The following is an 18,216-nucleotide window of genomic DNA, read 5'->3' as shown; positions in this document are numbered from 1 at the left end:
CCCACTCGGGCCTCGCCGCCCGAACCGGGGTGGGATGGGGTGGAGAAGACCGGGGAAGGGGGGGAAGAGATCAGCGAGGCCCAGCGGCTGGCAGCCGCTCAGGCCTCGCCACAGGAGCCGGGGGTGGTGTTGGAGGGGGGATGGAGGAGACCAGGGACAGGGGGGAAATCAGCGGGCTCGGTGGCTAGCAGCCACTCAGGCCGCGCCGCCGGTGTCCGGGGGGGGGGGGGGCTTACCTGCTACTGCTGCTTCCTCCTCCTGCTGCTCTGTGTGGAGCTCTTCTTCCCCCCACCCACGAGTATCGCGGGTCCCCTTTCTTGGTGTATTCTATTTTTGTAATCTATTTCTTACATTGTTTATAGTATGCCATATTTTACACTGTTTTTGCATTTACAATGTTTTCTGATTTTGTAATCTTAGTCCAGCAATAACTGGGAGCATCCAGATGTCATGCCCAATACAGGCAGGACTTGTTTGGCTTCCAGTTCCCCCCTTCTTTGAGACAAAGGAAATAAAAACTTCATTTTCTTATCTCAAAGGAGAAATGGTGAAGTATCATTGTCGAAGGAGAAATGGTGCAGTATCATTGTGAATGTTTTACCTACAGCTCTCAAAATGGTGGAGCTAAATTCAGCATTTCCCTCCTTTTGGCCCATTAAATGCTTTCTCTCCTCTTCCAAGCCACACTGTAGCATTATAGCAGGGCTCAACCAGGAAGGGGAAGGGAAAGGGTGGGTTCCATGCCACTGAGAAGCCTGCCAAAATTGCCATGGAAAGTGTAATTGTGATGGCGTTAAGAGGAGGAGTTGGAGTTAGAGCAGCCATAGCAATTACTGAATTCCAGTGTACGGAAAAATTATGCAATCAAAAAAGCACAAATTATACCAAAGTTCCAGAGATAATGCCTGCATTTTTAATCCGGCACTTTTCTGCCAAAATTGCATCGTCATCCTGTTCTGCTGAAGCAGCAATCAAACTTTAACCTTCAAGCATGCAAACATTGGTCTATATATATATATCAAAGTGTGTCTCTCTATTTGAAGTACAAGTAGGGATGGGCACGAAGAGCATTTTTGCAGTTGGATTCATCTCTGAACCATAACAAAACCGCAATGTGATATGCTGGTTCGCAAACCAAACTGGTTTGTATTGGTTTGTGAGCCATTTAAACCCTTGCTTTCTGCTCCCCATCAAAAGGAGTGGGGAGCAGAAAACACAGGGTTAAATAGCTCCAAGCCATTTAAACCCCTGCTTTCTGCTCATCATGAACCACCACAAACTGCATAAAAATTTGGGGAAGTTCGTGGCAGGTCTTCAGTTCACATACATTGCTTTGTGAACCATGAACCACCCATCCCTAGGTACAAGTCTCTCTGCCTATCTCTTTTGCTGATGGGAATCATTTAAATGATAATGAGTTGGACTGAAAATGTGGACCAGAAATAAAGCTTTCTTTCAAACAATGTGGAATTTATAATAAACTTCTGTATTTGGGACCATTACTGGGAACGTTGGGTATAAGTGTTTAAATATATGTGTGTGTACTTTTGTGCAACTTCCATTCATTTACATACAACTTGCACAGGAGAATTTCCAAACAGATTGAGATATTTACTCCACCCCAGAACTTTGACATTCATAAAGGTGCAGATCAACAAAAAAACATAGGAACAAAGGACATAGGGAAAAGAAGGAATTCGAATTAAAAATTTACATGCAGGGCAGTTGTATGTCCAACCTAAAATGGGTGCCCAACAACTTGGTATCTTGTGCCTTCCCAGTGGCAAAATCAAGCAAATAGTAGTAGTTCAACAGACCGCTCATACAGTCACACCCACAAAGGCCTTAGAAACACTGTCACTGCCCACCAATCACACCACTGGTTTGGACAATGTCCCCACAGTGCCAATATACAGAAGGCATCTCTCAGGAGGTAATAGTGGTGGCAGGGGTGCCAGCTCTGGGTTGGGAAATTACTGGATATTTCAGGGTAGATCCTGGGGAGGGCAGAGTTTGGGTCAGAGAGGGACCTCAAGTGGGCATAATGTCACAGAGTCCACTCTCCTGAGCAGCCATCTTTTCCAAGGGAACCGATCTCTGTTGCCTGGACCTCTGTCGCCATTCTAGGAGATCTCCAGACCCCACCTGGAGGTTGGCAGTCACAAATGGTGGGGTGCTTCAATTGCATAATTCACCCAGTTCCACACCTCCACTCATATGCAAAGCATAACTTTGCCTCCCGAACTACAGCACACCTCTACTTTTATGCCAAATTCTAGTGGTCCTAACTGGGACCCTGAAGGAGGTTGTTCACTCCTCCCCTGCTTAACTACTGTCCTTTTAAAACTGGAGGCAGTGACAGATCGGTGGTGGTGTGGATATATAACTGCTGAGAAACAGGACTGTAAGTGGCGGCCTAACAGCATTAACCACAGATAAAACTACAAACATTAATTGCCACATTGAAACCTCTAAGCTTGCCTAATATTGTATTGGCAGCGACATCCATTCGTTGTTAATTTTTATGCAACAATAATCGTTAGAAATGGAAAATTTTCCACAGAAAAATTAAGCACTGGAAGAATTCCCAGAAAACGTTCTACCCCATATCTCTGAGACAACTGAAGCCTGAAGGCAATGCAGATGGGAAACCAGACATGCTCCAGGCCAACCTGCCAGTGCTGCTGGGTTGAGTGACAGCAGTGGCAGAGAAAACACCAAGCATCAAGCTCTGAGCTCATTCCAGGTCAGGAAAACATGGCATGGAAAGCTACAGCTCCAATCAGATCCCCACACGGCTGAAAAGTTTTCGGAGATCACGAGGAGATGGAACTCCCTGGACATGTCTGGTTTGGCCCTGCAAGGCGCCAAGGAGATGAAGTCATCATAATTCTTTCCTTTTAAAAAATGGAAATGGGTTGCCTGTATTTCACCATCAGCAATAAGAAACACACACTGCTCTACATTCATAGCAATAATTGCAAATAGTTTTCAGTTGAAAACTGGATGCTTGTTTTGTGTGATGCTCTCGTCTTTTTCTATTCTCACAAGAAGCTCTCTTCCACTGGACCTTAGGATATGAATTCAGGTTCTACCGATCCTTTGTAAAAATTTCCTGGATCTGGACCAATTTAACACTAATAATTCTGAGAGCTTTGGTCCCTTGTTTTCAAGGATGAGAAATTAGTATTTTATTGCTGAAATTTGTATATAACCGTATCTCTAATAACTGTTTTGGTTTTAAATTATTTTTGTATCTAAACTGCATTTTGGAACTTTTTTAAAATTAAAAAATTATTTCAATGCATTGAGACCCAATTAGTCGATTGTTTTATAAATTATTTCTTTATAAAATTCAAACTGAATAATTTCAGACAGATCTAATTGCAGATGCCAGTTTGTTGGTTAAAGTCCTGTTAGGTCCTGTGTTGAATTTTTTTCTTCTCTTGGTTCATTTCACTTTTTTTTTTTGCTCTAGCTTTTACACTGTGACAAGATAAACTAAATTTTGTAAAAAACAAACTACAAAAAAAAGACATAGCTCCACAATATTTTCCAGATCCCTTCCCACCCCCGTTTGGTCGACTTCTGGCTACATGTTCTTCCAAGGAAGTGTCTTGCTGTCTCTGTCACAAGGGCCCTTCCCAACGATGGCCAAGATTGATTAGAACTTGGGTAGGAGCCTTTAGAGTTGTAGGCTGTTGAGATCTGACCTAGAAGGCAATTATTTAAGCTTGTTTTGTAAATTTCAGATGCGTGGTAGTGTTAGTCTGCAGGGGCAAAAGGAAACAGAAGCTCAGTGGCGCCTGAATTTTATTCCAGCATACATTTTTGTGAGTCAGAGTCAGTTCACCATATGCAAAATTTCCTGCAAACCTGAGACGATTTCAGTTTTGTAGAAAAGCCTGTCTTGTCTGCCCATGGCTCCAATCTCTGGTCTGACAAATCTACGGATTTGGCCAGGTTGAGAATTATTTATATCGATGACACCATGGTTCGTCTTCCAGGTGTGTTCTTCTCCTGCAACGCAGGAGAACGCCCCTTCCTCTCTAAGCTGTTTATGATGACTGCGGCCCAAGGCCCCCTGACCTCCCCCCGCCCCCTCCCTGGCGCCGCTTCAGCCTGGGCAGCTCCGTGGCCAAGTGCCTGCCGCGCCGACGGACCCGGCTCTTCCCTTGAGACTAGCCGCCAGGCCAGCCAGCGCGCGTCATATTGAGCTGGGCGAACCACACCGCTCTCTGGCACTGGACCAGGCGGCCCGCTCGCTGCTACGAACCGGCTGCCGGCTGTAGGTGCTTGTCCGCTCGCTTTTTTCCGGCGAGCACTCGGGGGACAAGCGCCCGTCTCCTGCGCGCTCTGGCGTCTGCCTCTTCGGCCGTTCCCGCCGTGGGTGGAGCCTGGGCGCCGAGAGGGAGCGCTGCGGCCGCTGGATGGGCTCTGCCTGCTGCTGCTGCTGCTGCTGCTGGGAGGAGCTCCGAGCCCACCTCCGCTGAAAAGTTGGCCGAGGCAGGTCTGGGCGTCCCTTTGCTCCGGGAGGCGAAGGCGGCCGAGCCATGGGGAAACTGCTGGCGCTCGCCGTCGTCGGGCTAGTGGGCGCTTTAATTGGAGAAAGGCTGGTAGGATTCCGGTAAGCCCCCCCCCCCCCCCCGGCGCGCGCACAAGCTCGCGGAGTTCAGCGCGTCTCAGCCCAACGGGGTTTTTATTTGGGGGGGGGGGAGAACTCTGCAGAATTGCCGGCTCTTTTGTGCTCGAAGGGCTCCGGGAATGTGGATGGGGCGATGCGCGCGCGTTTGAGGTCCACACACTGAAGCTCGTTCAAAGGTGACTAAAGCCGCATTCGGAGAGGCAGCGGCTCTCCTGCCGCCCCAGGCGCACCCAGCGCTCGGGGAGACGTGGAAAGACTTCTTAGCCCGTTGGGAACGGAGCTTCCCCATCTCCGAGCGCTTCCTTCTCCCAGGAGGGCAAAGTTTCCGAGGAGTTGCACCGCTTCGGGCACGTCTGGAGTAAGGGGCCTGTTGATTAGAGCGGGAACAGAGGGTTTCTGGTGCGACAGATGCACGGACCCCCCCACTGAGAAACAACTTCTGGGTTCCTGATGATGGCAATGTCTTCTTCGGGTTCCTTCACCATAGACGGGGCGAAAAGGATTCGACTGCACTGAATTTTACGGTTCGGTGTTCAGCAGAGTGGTGTGTGAAAAGAGAACTGACTTGACACACAAGCTTCCCCCCCCCTCAAGTTTTCAGCCATCCTAAATTGTACACCTGGAGATACTCCCAACCTCACCTGCCCAAAATTACATTTTTTTGCAGAACAGTTTGCAGTGTCATGTCCCAGGCTGAGATCACACACATGAAATAATCCACTTTCAAGGCACTTCCGAATTGGATTTTGCCAGTAAAAATCCAGTTGGAAAGTGCACTGAAAGTGGATTATTTCATGTGTGTGTGTGATTGCAGCCCCAGATTCGTGCCTATAAAGCCTTTATAACATCTCTTTATAGCCCTCCTTTCTTCTGTGGAACTTGGCTGGGGTTCCCAGCAAGGTCTCCTGTCCAAGCACCGTTTTTTGAGGATCAGGAAACCGCGGGGAAAATCGGGCGAAGACGCGGGTCAAAATGCGACCGCGTGGCTTTGAGTGGGAAATTGACCAATGGAAACGGGGCCAAGGGAGGCGCGACGGCGGCGCGGCTCCCTGTGCGAAATCCGCCCCAGCCTAAGGAAGATTGGCCAATGGAAACAGGGCAAAGGGAGGGCGGCGCAGCTCCCTTTGCGAAATCAGCCCCAGCCTAAGGAAGTTGCCCTCGTGAGCTTTAGCTGCCTGAGCCACCCGAAGCAGCCGCCTCTGCTCCCAGGAGGAGACTGTCTTTTTAGAAAGGGACCAGTTCCCCCTCCAGCCCAAAGCCGGGTGCAAGTGGAATTCCAGCCCCTGCAAAGGGGCCTGTGCAGAGCTGCCAGGTGTGATCACCGCGAAAGCGTCGTAGGTGACTCTGCAGCCATTCTAAAGACATGGCCGCTTTGCACCGGGAGGTCTGTCTCAAACTAACATTTGCATCCCTACATGGCTTACCTGACCCAGAGTGCTGCTTTCAGAAGAATGGCTGGTTCCACATCTTGAGCCAGAAGTGGGTCCGGTGCACGCTTTTCACATTTACTGTGGCCCAGTCTGCATCTAGCATTTGCTCCGCTGTTATACCAAACCCATGCTGGAACAGAAATTCCTATATACATTGCAAGCCACTTTCACTTTGATTGACTGTCGCATTTTATGGCAGCGTCCAGACTGCATGCCACTTTCACTTTGTATGATCTCTGGTTTTATGGTGGCTGTCTGCACAGATTTATGGCCGTTTTATGGCCATGGGGGGCGGTGAAGCTGCAGTCAGTACAGTGTTGGCCTGGGGTAGTTGAATGTGGTTTTGAACTGCATCTTTTTCTGTTCCAGTGTGGGTTTGGTAAAACAACTGAGCAAATGCTAAATGCAGATTGGGCCTGTGTGTGTGTCCAGAGATTGCTTCCAGGTGTGCTTTGAGCAGAGTACTGCTTGTGGCCCTCTTTTTTTTACCTTCAAGTATTAGAAGATAAATATTGGACAAATGTATCCTGGTAAAACCAGGATCTATGAAGTCTGAAGATACAACTTTTAATGTTTGACTACAATGAACTTTTTTTGGGGGGGGCCTGTTATTTTGCTGCAGGTGGCAGCAGGTCTGCATGGACTGGCTTATGGTGGGAAAGTGACTAAGGGAAGTGGCAGTGTTCTTTGCATTCCTGTTTCTTTTGCAAACTATCCCAGCAGAAAGGGAATCCTGGTTTGTGCTCACAGGAAACAAAACCAGAAGCCATGACAAATACGAGTTGGCAGTGAGCTGTGGGGGGGGGGGGAGGAATTACAGTCTCTAGGTGGAATTGAGAAATCCTGCAGATCTATACAAAGGATCTGTTCAGATGTTTAAAACAGAAAACTCTTCCCTGGATTTCTGACGTAGCAATCGAATTCTGTGGGGTCTCTTCCAGTTAAGAACAGTCTGTCACAGCCTGAGACCCCCTGAAGATGTACTGCAAAGGGCTGTGTGCGCCCTTGTTCAGACTGCTGTATGTACCTTGCGTTAAGCCACCTATGTTGCAACCTTGCTTATGCAGCAGAAAAGCCAACAACAGCTGGCCGAACAGAAGTATAGCAGCTTACAATTTATCTTGTTCCTACCATGTAGTGGTGGAAGGGAGCTAGGGGATAAGATAAGAGAATGTTGTAAGGCACTTTGGGCCCCCGTATGGGGAGAAAACTGGGGTGTAAATGAAGTAAACAAGCCTTCCCAACAGGCAGTCATGAAGGAATCCCTTGTCCTACTAATTGGAACCCCAGGGATGCTGCTTCAGCATCAGAAGGGACCTGCACATGCTCTTGAGTGTCTGTGTTTGGGCGCTGGATAGCTGAGTTCAGCTTGTGACAAGCAGGATGACAATCTGAGGTCAATCTGGGGTGGGCTGGACACCCCTTGAGTTTATTCAAGACTGCCCAGCTTGCTAGATGAGCAAGGTAGGAACGAAAGGAAGACTTTACCTGGCGAGGCTTGGGAAGCGTGGGCTTCAGGAGTGGGTCTAGGGGGAGGGGCTTTGAGGAAAGTCTCATTAATGATAGCAGGGGGTTAAGAACTTAAGAAGTGTGCTTTCCGGAGAGGGAGCAGGGAAGGGATTCAGGCCTGCGATGGGGTGAAGTGAGAAGGAGCCAAGACAACCCAAGAGGGAGTTGATGGTGTAACTGATCCCAAGTTGGCAGCACGTCAAGCTGCTTGCAAAATAGGGCTACATACGCTGATCTGACTGCCCCAGAGGATCTCTGGACTCAGGCAGGCCAGGAGTCTTTCCCCAGACCCACCACTTGAGGACTGGAAATGCTGCTGGAGATTAAGCCAGGGACTTTTGCTGTGCAGGTCAGGGGCTCCCCCACTGAGCTATGGCTGACTCTCAAAAACTGGCATGGGTGTAGCCTAGGGGCCAAAATGAGTTACAAGCTTGTAAAAATATGTTAGCTGAGTATTACTTGTGCAGGGGCAGACCTTTGATCTGTCTTCTCTAAAGTCTCAGGCCCAGAAAAGTGGGGCTGTAGCTCGGTGGTAGAGCATCTGCTTTGCATGGTGGTGGCGGGGTGTCCCTGGCATCTCTAGTCAAAAGGAATGGGCAGGAGGTGATGTAAAAGACCTCTGCCTGGGACCCTGGAGAGTCCCTGCCGGTCAGAGTAGACAGTGCTGACCTTGATAGACCAATGGTTTGACTCGATATACAGCAGCTTCATGTGTTCGTGCAACCAAGTTAGAGGTGAGAAGGGCTGAAAGCAGAGGGAGGGGAAGGCTCTTGAATGGAATAGAGAAAGGCAATTCACTGTCCAGAGGTGCTGCAGTCCAAAGGACACTTTCATTGGAGTAAGTCCCACTGTATATAACACAGGGCTTAATTCTGCATGCTCTACTAGGAATCTGGGAGTAAATTTTTGAGTTCCACAAAGATAGTCCCAAATTGTTTTGAGAGGTGAACAGCCATAAATTAAAACAGTGTGTTGGTTTCTCTAGGAATACATTTCAGATATTTTAAGTGGATGGGTTTTTAGGAAGTCCGGGTGACGATTCTGAAGTTATAGATCAGTGTTTCTTGTAACTGAAGACACTGATGCATCTGTAGAGCCGCATGTGTTTTAACTAAACCATATAACTGGATGATAGCTTGTAGGCCTTCTAGGCCATCTTTCTGCAAGGACAAGATGCCCTAGACTGAACCATATCAATTTTGAAAGTATAGCTTTCCCTGTTAGAACTATTTCTGGGTTTCTCTCAACACAATTCCCTGGAAAGACCTTGTGCATAAGCTTTGCTAAAATTAATGGAAGCCGCTCAAGGCTACGAATGAGGCCTTTGCAGGAGATCTCCCCCACGGATGGTGCCATAAGTGATAAGGTAAACTACTCAGTACATTTAGTTCTGGGATTATTTTGCATGAGGCCTTCTAAACAGAATGCATCTGCTGCCACTGCAGTTTTACAGGAGAAGAGGGACTGTTTCTCTTCATACCTTTTCTCCATGGAAAATCACCATCTCAAAACTTCTTTTACCCATGTTGGGGGGGGGGGGGATATGAATGTTAGTAACTTTTCCCAAGTGAAGCTGTTGTGGGGTGGTTTGGGGTATGGAAAGGACCTGAAGTAAGAGAGTTAAGTGGATCTTCTTTATTTCCCCACTGTCCTGTCAAACTGGGTTCTACCAAGAACAAACAAACACTTTTACATTTTATAAATAGTTCCACCTTAAATGTTCCGGTAAGAAATTCTTCTGTCTGTCTGCTTTGGTAATCTCTCCAAATATTTGAGAAGTCTTCCTTTCATCTTTTGTGCAACAAGTCAAACATTCTATGGGAAGGTCATGTGTGCGGAAACCTGCCCAAGCCGGTCCTGTGTGTTTGCTCAGATGGAAGTTCCTCTTGGGTCCACTGGGGACAGAACTCCCCAATAAATTCGTGCACTGAGCTGGCCCAGACTAGCCGGATCTCATCAGATCTTGGATGCTAAAGAGGGCCTTGGATAGGAGACTGCCAAGGAAGCCCGGTTTGCTACACAGACACAGGCAATGGCAAACCACCTCTGTTCATCTCTGCACCATAAGTCATCTGCAACTCAATGAAACTGTACATATACATGCAAGTGAGTGCAAGATTGCACCTTTAATCTGTCCCCCCCCCCCCGGCTTTCCTCTGAATGGTCTCTGGCTAGTTCCTGTAAATGGGATGATCAAAAACTGCAGTGGGCCTATGCTAAGATGCAGTCCGTGCATGCAAAAGGCCAGTGGTCTCCTGACCAGCAACAGTATCCAAGTGCCACTTCCATTTTCCAAGATGTTCCTCAGGTGCCCATCCTGGACTCAGAGGCCTGTGTGGCAACAGCAGAAGAAGTATACCATTGAGGCCAAGTGGCAGAGCCATCCACCCCTGTCCTTACTTGCATGTGTGATATTGGTATTGAAGCTAGCCCACCCCCCCGGTGACCTTAAGGTGAGGTGCAAAGGGTTTAACAATCTCCTCATGTGCTTCTTGCTTCCAAGTTAGTTTCCATGGTACAGTTGTACTTCCTAATATTTGATCTGGAGCACTGATACAGCGATACTTTCACTAGTTCACTGAAAGGCTCAGGGCAAGATATTTGCTTTGTTTATACCTCACTCCACCCACCCACCCCGAGACCCAAAGCAGCTTACATGGGTCTCCTCTCCTCCATTTCTGGACTGGAATTTACCATGTGCATTATATGGGTTTTTTCCCATTTGTCCAATTGTTCTGTTGTTAAATAGAGAGTTATTCCAGCCAATAACAGTGCTGCAGAGCTCTGACAAAATACTCACTACTGCCCTTTTCCCTTGCAGAAACCGAATGAATGCCTCTCGTGAACTAAAACCAAAGCGGCTGACTAGCTGCCAGCTTATTAAAGGAATTGGTAGGTAATATTGCATGCTTTGCTGGAACAAGGTCCTGGGGATTTCCACCTCTGGATCTGCTGTTTCAGAGGAAAAAATTGTTTATCCATATTTGTGTTGTGGTTTATTTTTGAAGGGTCTTTAATAAATGCAGTAGCTTTAAATAACAATTTTAGAGACTGTACAGAAAAGAGCAGGCATCTTGTTTGTAGACCAGCTATGTATGACAAATGAAGCCTTATTTCATTTTCATAGCTTGCCATCCAGGGAAATAAGAAAGCTGTAAACATTTTCCCCTTTGTGTCAGTTGAAATACCAGCTTAAAGCCTTTGTGTGGGGCACACCCTCAGCTGTGTATCTCCTGGTAACATATTTCATGCAATGGCAGATTATGCTGGGTGGAGGCTATTGGCAGGCAGAGTTCACTAGAGAAATGAGATGTATCTAAGACGGTAAAATGCCAACCAGTTTTTTCCTCCTGTGTTTCATTCTAACAAAAGTGAGGGAGGAGAGGGCGTTGGAACGGAGGAGGATCTTTCTGTGTGTGGATCAGACAGAAGTTCCCTTTAAGCTGTCGTTGTATGACACAGTGGTGTCCACAGTTTGGTTCAGTTACTAGGGGAAAACCTCTTTGTACCAAGTTTGAATTTAAAATCATTCCAAAAGTTTCTGTGTGGCAAACTGGTTATACAGAGAATCATCCTTGTCAATAAGAAACACTGGAGTAATTTTTAAATAATTAGCATCAGACTTATTTGGGTGCCCGTTTCTTTTTTTGTTGGCAAAACCCAAAGCATTGATTCCTTTCCTATAAAATGGGGCCATAAGTCTCTTGTCAGTTGTTTCAGAAAGCTTTTCAAAGGCTGGAGCTGTGGCACACTGACTTGTTTTCTTCCTCAGGCATGAAAGAGAAGGGCCAAGGCTGGAACGGAGGTGATGTTCTTTGGATACCAATAGAAAATGAGCATCTCAATGGCTTGTGCCTCAGAACCTTGTCTAGCTCCTGTTTTCTAGCCAGAGATTTCATAGCCTCATTGCTTTGCTTTAGGTGAAAGGGTAAAAAAGAAGTTGTAAGGCAAAAGAAAAATAGTGAAAGGCAAAGGAAATGAAGGTGGACACAGCAAGGGAGAGAGAAAGAAGGGTGGATGCTGTAAACAAAAATTAAGTGTGTGAAGTTCTACAAGTTGGGATGAGCCACATATGAAAGAACCTAAGCAGAGTTTTGTTGTTTACCAGAACGGGTTTTGGAGTTAATAAATAGGCTTTCTGCCGGTGATTAAAAAAACAGTGCTACATTTTAAAAAAACAGTCTTTAATTCCATTATGTCGATGCCTCCCAAATCTGTTTCTGATTAAGATTTTCCTTTTCTTTGCAGAGACGGGCTCAGAAGATATCGAGATACTTCCTAACGGCCTGGCTTTCATTAGTTCTGTGAGTACTGCTACTGCATTAGAGTGCAGGGAAAGGCTACCAGTTGCAGGCCAGCTCTGTCTCTAGTCTGTAATTTGATGGAACCCATTGCAATGCAAGTGCAGGCTGAGGACAAAAAGCAGCAAGAATTGGGCCTGTGGGTCAGTTCCGTTGTTAAATTTTGTCAGTTTAGGAGTCAGTGCAGGAGCGGTCCTAGCCAATGGGCAACAGGCAGCTACCCTGGACCCTACACTGGGGGGGATGTGGCCTACCACCCACAGCCCTGTCCCCCTGAAGAGGGGGGGAAAGAAGAAGAGCAGCTGCCTGCTTGTGCCCACCTGAGCTGGGGCTTGGGCAGCTGGCTTCTGGCTTCTGGCGGCAGTGGGGGCTCCTGCTCACCTCACATAGGATGAAGTCCAAGACTTTGCTTTGACATGGTGCTGTGGGCGTGGCAGGAGCCCCAGCCAGGACTTTTGCCCAGGGCCCCAAAAACTACAAGGCAGCCCCTGAGTCAGTACTGCATATGGCTGTGTGGCTAAATGTCATGAGACTGGGCTGAAGTCATCCAGGGATACCATGAAGGCTCATGCCTGTGTTTTCCCATGGGCTGTGGGATGCTCCACTCAATCTTTTGTCCTCAGTGACAGAGTGGTTCTGTTGTGAAGGTGAAGTATTTATTTGTTGTGAATATCAAGGCAACAGAAGAAGCAGAGACCAACGGAGTTCCATAGAACTGCTAGAGTCTTGGGTTGTCTCAACTGATCATTATTAGAAGGCTGTGGAGTACCTGGGGGGGGGGGATTTTCACATCCGTAGAGACTTTCCCTCATTCCTTCCTTGAACTTTGGCTGCTGCCACACACGCTAAGTAATCCACTTTCAATCCACTTTCAGTGCACTTTCAAAGCGGAGTTTTACTGTGTGAACTGGCAAAATCCACTTTGAAAGTGCACTGAAAGTGGATTGAAAGTGGATTACTTAGCGTGTGTGGCAGCAGCCATAGATGACCTTATTAATGTGCTTAAGATAATGGCAACTGGCATGAAGCATGTGTGCATTATCTCATGGCAAACTGTTGATCTGCACACTCTTGGTGGAATATCCTTAACTGCCGTGTGAAAAGAGACCTTCTTTATTTGTTTTTAAAGGGTTTGAAATACCCGGGGATACAGAGCTTTGCACCGGATAAAAGAGGAGAAATACTGTTGATAGATCTAAATGAACAAAACCCTCGACCAGTGGAGCTCAGAATTAGCCGTGGGTTTGATCTGGCATCTTTCAACCCCCATGGAATGAGCACGTACATTGGGGATGGTAAGTAGAACGTCTATTAGGGAAAAAAGGCTACAGCATTGAGATGTGTCACTCAACGTTCCTGGTCCTTCTGTGCTAAACTTTCCAACTGGAATCAATGGGACTTCAGAAGTGCTTTACTTTGGCTCATAAGGTTGCTAACTGCTTGGAGAGAGAAAATGTCCTGTCCCTTTAATAGAGGCTTAATGGAATGTTATTTACCTCCGTGCCATGCAAAAGCATCAGTTGCCCATGTCTATACATTTAGCCTCTATTAAAGGGATGGGACCTTTCCTCTAGGCCTGTTGGCAACACTGTTGGCTGGGGACCATGGTATTAACACACACACAGCGGGTTCATTCAGACGGGGCATTTCAACCAGTGCAGTTTATGCCAGCTGAAACGCGATCACACTTACCTCCTGTCTGCGGAGGCCATCGCTGTATGCCCGTTCACACACAGCGGGCATAGGCGGGGTTTTTTTTTAACTTAGTTTGCACATGCGCATAGGCAGCCATCCACAGAATGGTCATCTTTGCACATGCGCAAAACACCCCGTCCCGAAAAGCATGCCCTGAAGAGAGGACTTACCTTTAAAGTTTTAAGACCAAACTGGCCTCCCTGAGGTCCCGGACTCCTCTAAAACCTTAAACAAAGGACCTTTTTTCTTTTTTAAAAAAACAAACGCCAGGGCGAAGCTTGGGCCAAGCGCATATCGCTGACCTAACAAAAAAAATGGTGGGCGAAAAGCGGAAGCCTCAGGCTTCTGAACGGAAGTGGCTCTACAACGGTGGAAAGCGATCAGATGGGGAGTAAAGCGGCTACAACCGGTGCACTCAGGATACCACCACTTGGGGACCTAGTGGCAGAATACACTGGTTTAAAGCTCTTTGCAACAGTTAGGGACGGAAGGCAGATGTTGTACGTGTGAACCCATTCCAACCGGCACCTATACCGTTGAAAATGCCCCGTCTGAACCCACTCAGCAAGTGGTTGTCTGTATGGCTGTCAGGTCATCCCTCTTGAGATTGACTGAAGCCCCAGGACACAGCAGATGTGGCGTCTCCCTTCCAGTCCTGTGCAGGTTCTGGAGTCCTTGGTACTGAAGGCGGAGAAGGCAGGAACCAGTGAGAGGAATGGGCAGGAAAGGGCTGGCTGTTTACACCTCCCACTAGACTACAAAGGACAGGGCAGATCTCCAGGTTGCGTTCTGGAAACCTCATTGGTATGGGAGTTTTTCTGGTTTCTGATTTATCATCAGAACAGAAGCACAGCTTGAATCTTTCTGCTGCCTGAAGGACTAGTCCTGGCTTTTCTCTTCTCTCACTTTACAGAGTGCTTCAGTAGCATCCCTAACCTATTGCTGCCCCACGCAATGGCTTGCTTTGACCTGTACATATTTTGGCATATTCAAGGCCTTTGTGCATTCAGAGGCAAAGCAGAAACTCCACTCTAGAAATCTGCACAGTGTGTCTGGGGTTTTCTGAGCACAGGGATTTGTTAGGATGGATGCATGGAAGACAGATCTGTAAATTTGCCTTATTTTATGTAGGGCATCTGTATGGTATTTTTCCTCCCAAAGTAACCTACAGAAAAATACCAAAATATAAATTAAGCAGCTAATTTAAAAACAAAATGCAAGCAGAGGAGAAGCATACTCACCCCAGTTCTTAGCGGCTGCCAGGGTTCCTTTATGAGGTTGCTGCTTCTCAGGTAAAGTAGGAGGTTAAAGGGACAATGCTGAGAATTGCTTAATTTTTTTCCATGCAGAGGTCATTCAGAGGTCATTCAGACTTCCCTGTTGGCTTTGTCAGTCTCACTTGAATTTTTTCCCTTCACTGTCCCTAGATGATTCCGTGTACCTCTTTGTTGTAAACCATCCACAGTACACATCAACGGTGGAGCTGTTTAAATATGTGGAGGATGATAATTCTCTTGTGCATCTTAAAACAATCAAGCATGAACTTCTGGGAAGGTATATAATGTTAGATTTTTCTGTTCGTTGGGGAATGCAGAGTAATTGGGAATGCATTTTCTAAAATGCACTGAGCATTTACATAATTTTACCATATATCATTTCAAGGCATGAAGTTAGAAAGCACTAAGATTGAAGCAGTTCTGGACAACTATATCCATTTTTCTATCCATATTATTTATAGAACAGTCTTTGAACAAGTACAAGTCATGTTAGAGCAACACAATGTACCCTATACAGCCACTGATATGCATCTTTGGATTTCTTCTCTGCCTCTTCCTTGCAGCGTGAATGATATTGTGGCTCTGAGTCCAGACAGTTTCTATGCCACCAACGATCATTATTTCACAGGGCTGTCCCTGATGTTCTTGGAGATGTTTCTGGGTTTATCCTGGACAAACGTTATCTACTACAGCCCAAAAGAAGTTAGGGAAGTGGCATCAGGATTTTACTCTGCCAATGGAATTAATATTTCACCAGATGGACAGTAAGTTGTCAACAGGCTGGATGGCTTATTATGTTCTGCAAAGGCATGCCTGTGCAAGTGTGTGGTAAACACTGAAGTCCTAAACAGAATTCGTATCCTTCTAAGTCCATGGAAGTCAGTGGGCTTAGAAGGGTGTAACTCTGCTTAGAGTTGCGCTGTAGAGGTCGTCATGGGCATGTTTTGGTGCCAAGACTGGGCTCTTTTTCCTTGTTGGTGGATGGTAAGATCTTTGTTCCCAGGAGTTGGACCATTTCCCCCCTCCATCATATCCTACCAACTGAGATATGAAGTATAAGAAGGCAGAATATTTTTTGATGTTCATTTGGATGTTTTATGATGTCATCACAAAAGGTGATGCATTCAGTTTGCTTGTTTAATTTTTACCTCTCTGAGATCCTTTGGAGAGCCCTTTTCCATCTCTTTACCTTAGCATCCCCTGGGGGGTAACTTGGCAAATCAAATTGGATGTGTGACTCCCCCCCCCCCAGGTTCACCACTGGGGCCTAGTTCACACTAAAGGAGCTGCCACCACATACTAGGTTAGCAAGCAGTGGACCTTTTCAGTACTATGGGAGAGATCCAGATTAGGTCTAAACCCCCACCCCACTCCCCTGAAAAGTTAGCATATACTTCCTAGGTGACGTGGATGAAAAAGATTTAAGGCATAAAAGTAGAATGAGATAAGATTAGGTAGAACCTCCCACAGATCTGAACACAGCTTTTCTTTAACAGCCTATTAATGGTATTAAAACACCAAGAACAGAATTGCAGCCAAGGAAATAAGGTAAACATTTTTTAAAGAAAAAAGGGAAGGAAGACCTGACTTACTGACTATCTAGGGGCACGTTGCAGCCGCTGGCCTTCTTTTCTGTGGGCTGCTGCAGTCCAGCCTGGCCAGGTGGCCAGGCCCCAACAGCTAGAAAATGGCTTCCTGGCATGCAGATCCCTGACTGCAAACTGCAGCTGGCCAGGTCTTTGTGAACTTGCAGGGGTTTCCAAAGCCATGCAAAGCCCTGGTGGGCTATGACCAAAAGGACAGAGGTGTTTTGTTTTTTTAAATAACATACCCAGAAGTATGTTTAGAGTCGTTATAAGTAGGTAGGGTTGCCAGCTGTGGGTTGGGAAATTCCCGGAGATTTTGGGAGTGGCGCCTGGGGAGGGTGGGGTTTGGGCAGGGGAGGGGAGGGGAGGGACCTCAGCTGGGTACAATTCCGTAGAGTTCACCTTCCAAAGCAGCCATTTTTCTCCCCAGGAACTGACTTATGTCTTCGGGAGATAAATTGTAAGAGTAGGAGATCTCCAGGCCCCACCTGGAGGTTGGCAACCCTATAAGTAAGGACACAACCCCCCCGTTTTAAACTTTAAAAGGGGTTGGTTGCCTTAAGTGCAGATACAAAGTTATGTAAAGGTGTCCCCCTCGCTGTGACTTGGCGGGTCTGCTGAGTCGGCCTGTCACTCCCACAGCCTGGAATGCCCCTGTGCTGTGCCTGCCGAGAGAGGCATGCTGGTCGGTCACACAGCATAGAAGTGCTGCTGGTGCACTCTATCCCTTCACACTTCCTGTCTCAGGCCACAAAGCTTGGAGGGAGAGAGCCTCTCTGGCTGCACTCTGAGCAGGGAGAGTGGGGGGGGGAGAGAGCCTCCCCTCCAGCAGCTGTGTCATGCTGATTGATGTCTTCTTGCCAGGAGGCACGTGACAACAGAGCCCTCTGGAGCTTGCAGCTGGGGTGGGGTGGGGCTTGGAGCATGGGGGTGGGGTGGAGGAGGACAGGTCTGGCTGGTGGCCGGCCTTATGTTAAATTCAAGGTCACCTGTTTATATGTAGCCTTCTCTCTCTTTTAGGGGCATGGTCTGATATTCAGGGTCGTCCTCCTTTCAAGTAAACATGGTGTTAGGTTTTTTTGTTGTTGTTGTTTCAGCTGGAAGCACTGTTACTTTCTGATTTCAAAAGATACCTCTCTTAATAAGATTGGTTTATAACCATTGGTGAAACTGCTTGCCAAGTGAACTGTGTTTTTCTGAAATGTAATTGCGAAGGTGTTAATATCATGTTGGAAATTAACATGGAAATTAAAGGATGATTGGCCTAAACTTGCACAATCCGATGCTTGGAGAGTAGAACAGACTTTTTGAAAAGAAAAAATGAAAGTGTTCCTGAGATAATTAATTGTATAGCATGAAGCCACGTACAAGCAGAGGTGGAAAGTGGCTGAGGTGGCAGTTAACGAAATACACACAGAGAACTGCTGAATGTCTCTGGATCATTGGCTAGTTTTCTCTTTAGAGGAATATAACATCCTAGGGATAAATCCATAGGATCAGCTCTCCTACCTATGCTGACTCTTCTCGCATAGTTCTTCTGAGTTTGCACATTTGAATTATAAGAGATAAAAGTGTGCGTGCATATTTAATCTGCTGTTGGCATTAATTATACAGATGTAGAAGGGTTTTTTTAAAAAATAATTAATTTAAAAACTCTCTAATAGGCTTTTAAACTTCAACTGAAATTACTATACTCATGTTAACTATCAGTCTTGACCTTAGCTAACTAATGGCTTAGAACATAGTAAAATGTTGGGATTTTATATATATATA

At 46.7% G+C, this 18,216-nt stretch overlaps 1 protein-coding gene across 4 annotated transcripts in view; it reads left to right on the top strand.

The window, feature by feature from the left end:
* PON2 (paraoxonase 2) overlaps positions 1 to 18,216 on the top strand; it is an 86,804-nt gene that overhangs the window by 64,454 nt on the left and 4,134 nt on the right. For 3 of the 4 annotated variants that reach the window (XM_015420214.1, XM_015420212.1, XM_015420213.1), the window contains 5 exons: positions 10,406 to 10,476; positions 11,833 to 11,888; positions 13,015 to 13,180; positions 15,008 to 15,134; positions 15,421 to 15,621. In XM_015420214.1, coding sequence (XP_015275700.1) covers positions 10,413 to 10,476; positions 11,833 to 11,888; positions 13,015 to 13,180; positions 15,008 to 15,134; positions 15,421 to 15,621 — 614 coding nt within the window. In that variant the 5' untranslated portion in view covers positions 10,406 to 10,412. Of the gene's footprint in view, positions 1 to 4,274; positions 4,628 to 10,405; positions 10,477 to 11,832; positions 11,889 to 13,014; positions 13,181 to 15,007; positions 15,135 to 15,420; positions 15,622 to 18,216 lie in introns of those variants that run through there. The other variant, XM_015420211.1, reaches the window with a different exon arrangement.

Source organism: Gekko japonicus, unplaced genomic scaffold (genome assembly GCF_001447785.1).
Source record: "Gekko japonicus isolate JY-2015 unplaced genomic scaffold, Gekko_japonicus_V1.1 scaffold154, whole genome shotgun sequence".
Lineage (NCBI taxonomy): Eukaryota > Metazoa > Chordata > Lepidosauria > Squamata > Gekkonidae > Gekko > Gekko japonicus.
This window is presented reverse-complemented; position numbering and strand designations above follow the sequence as displayed.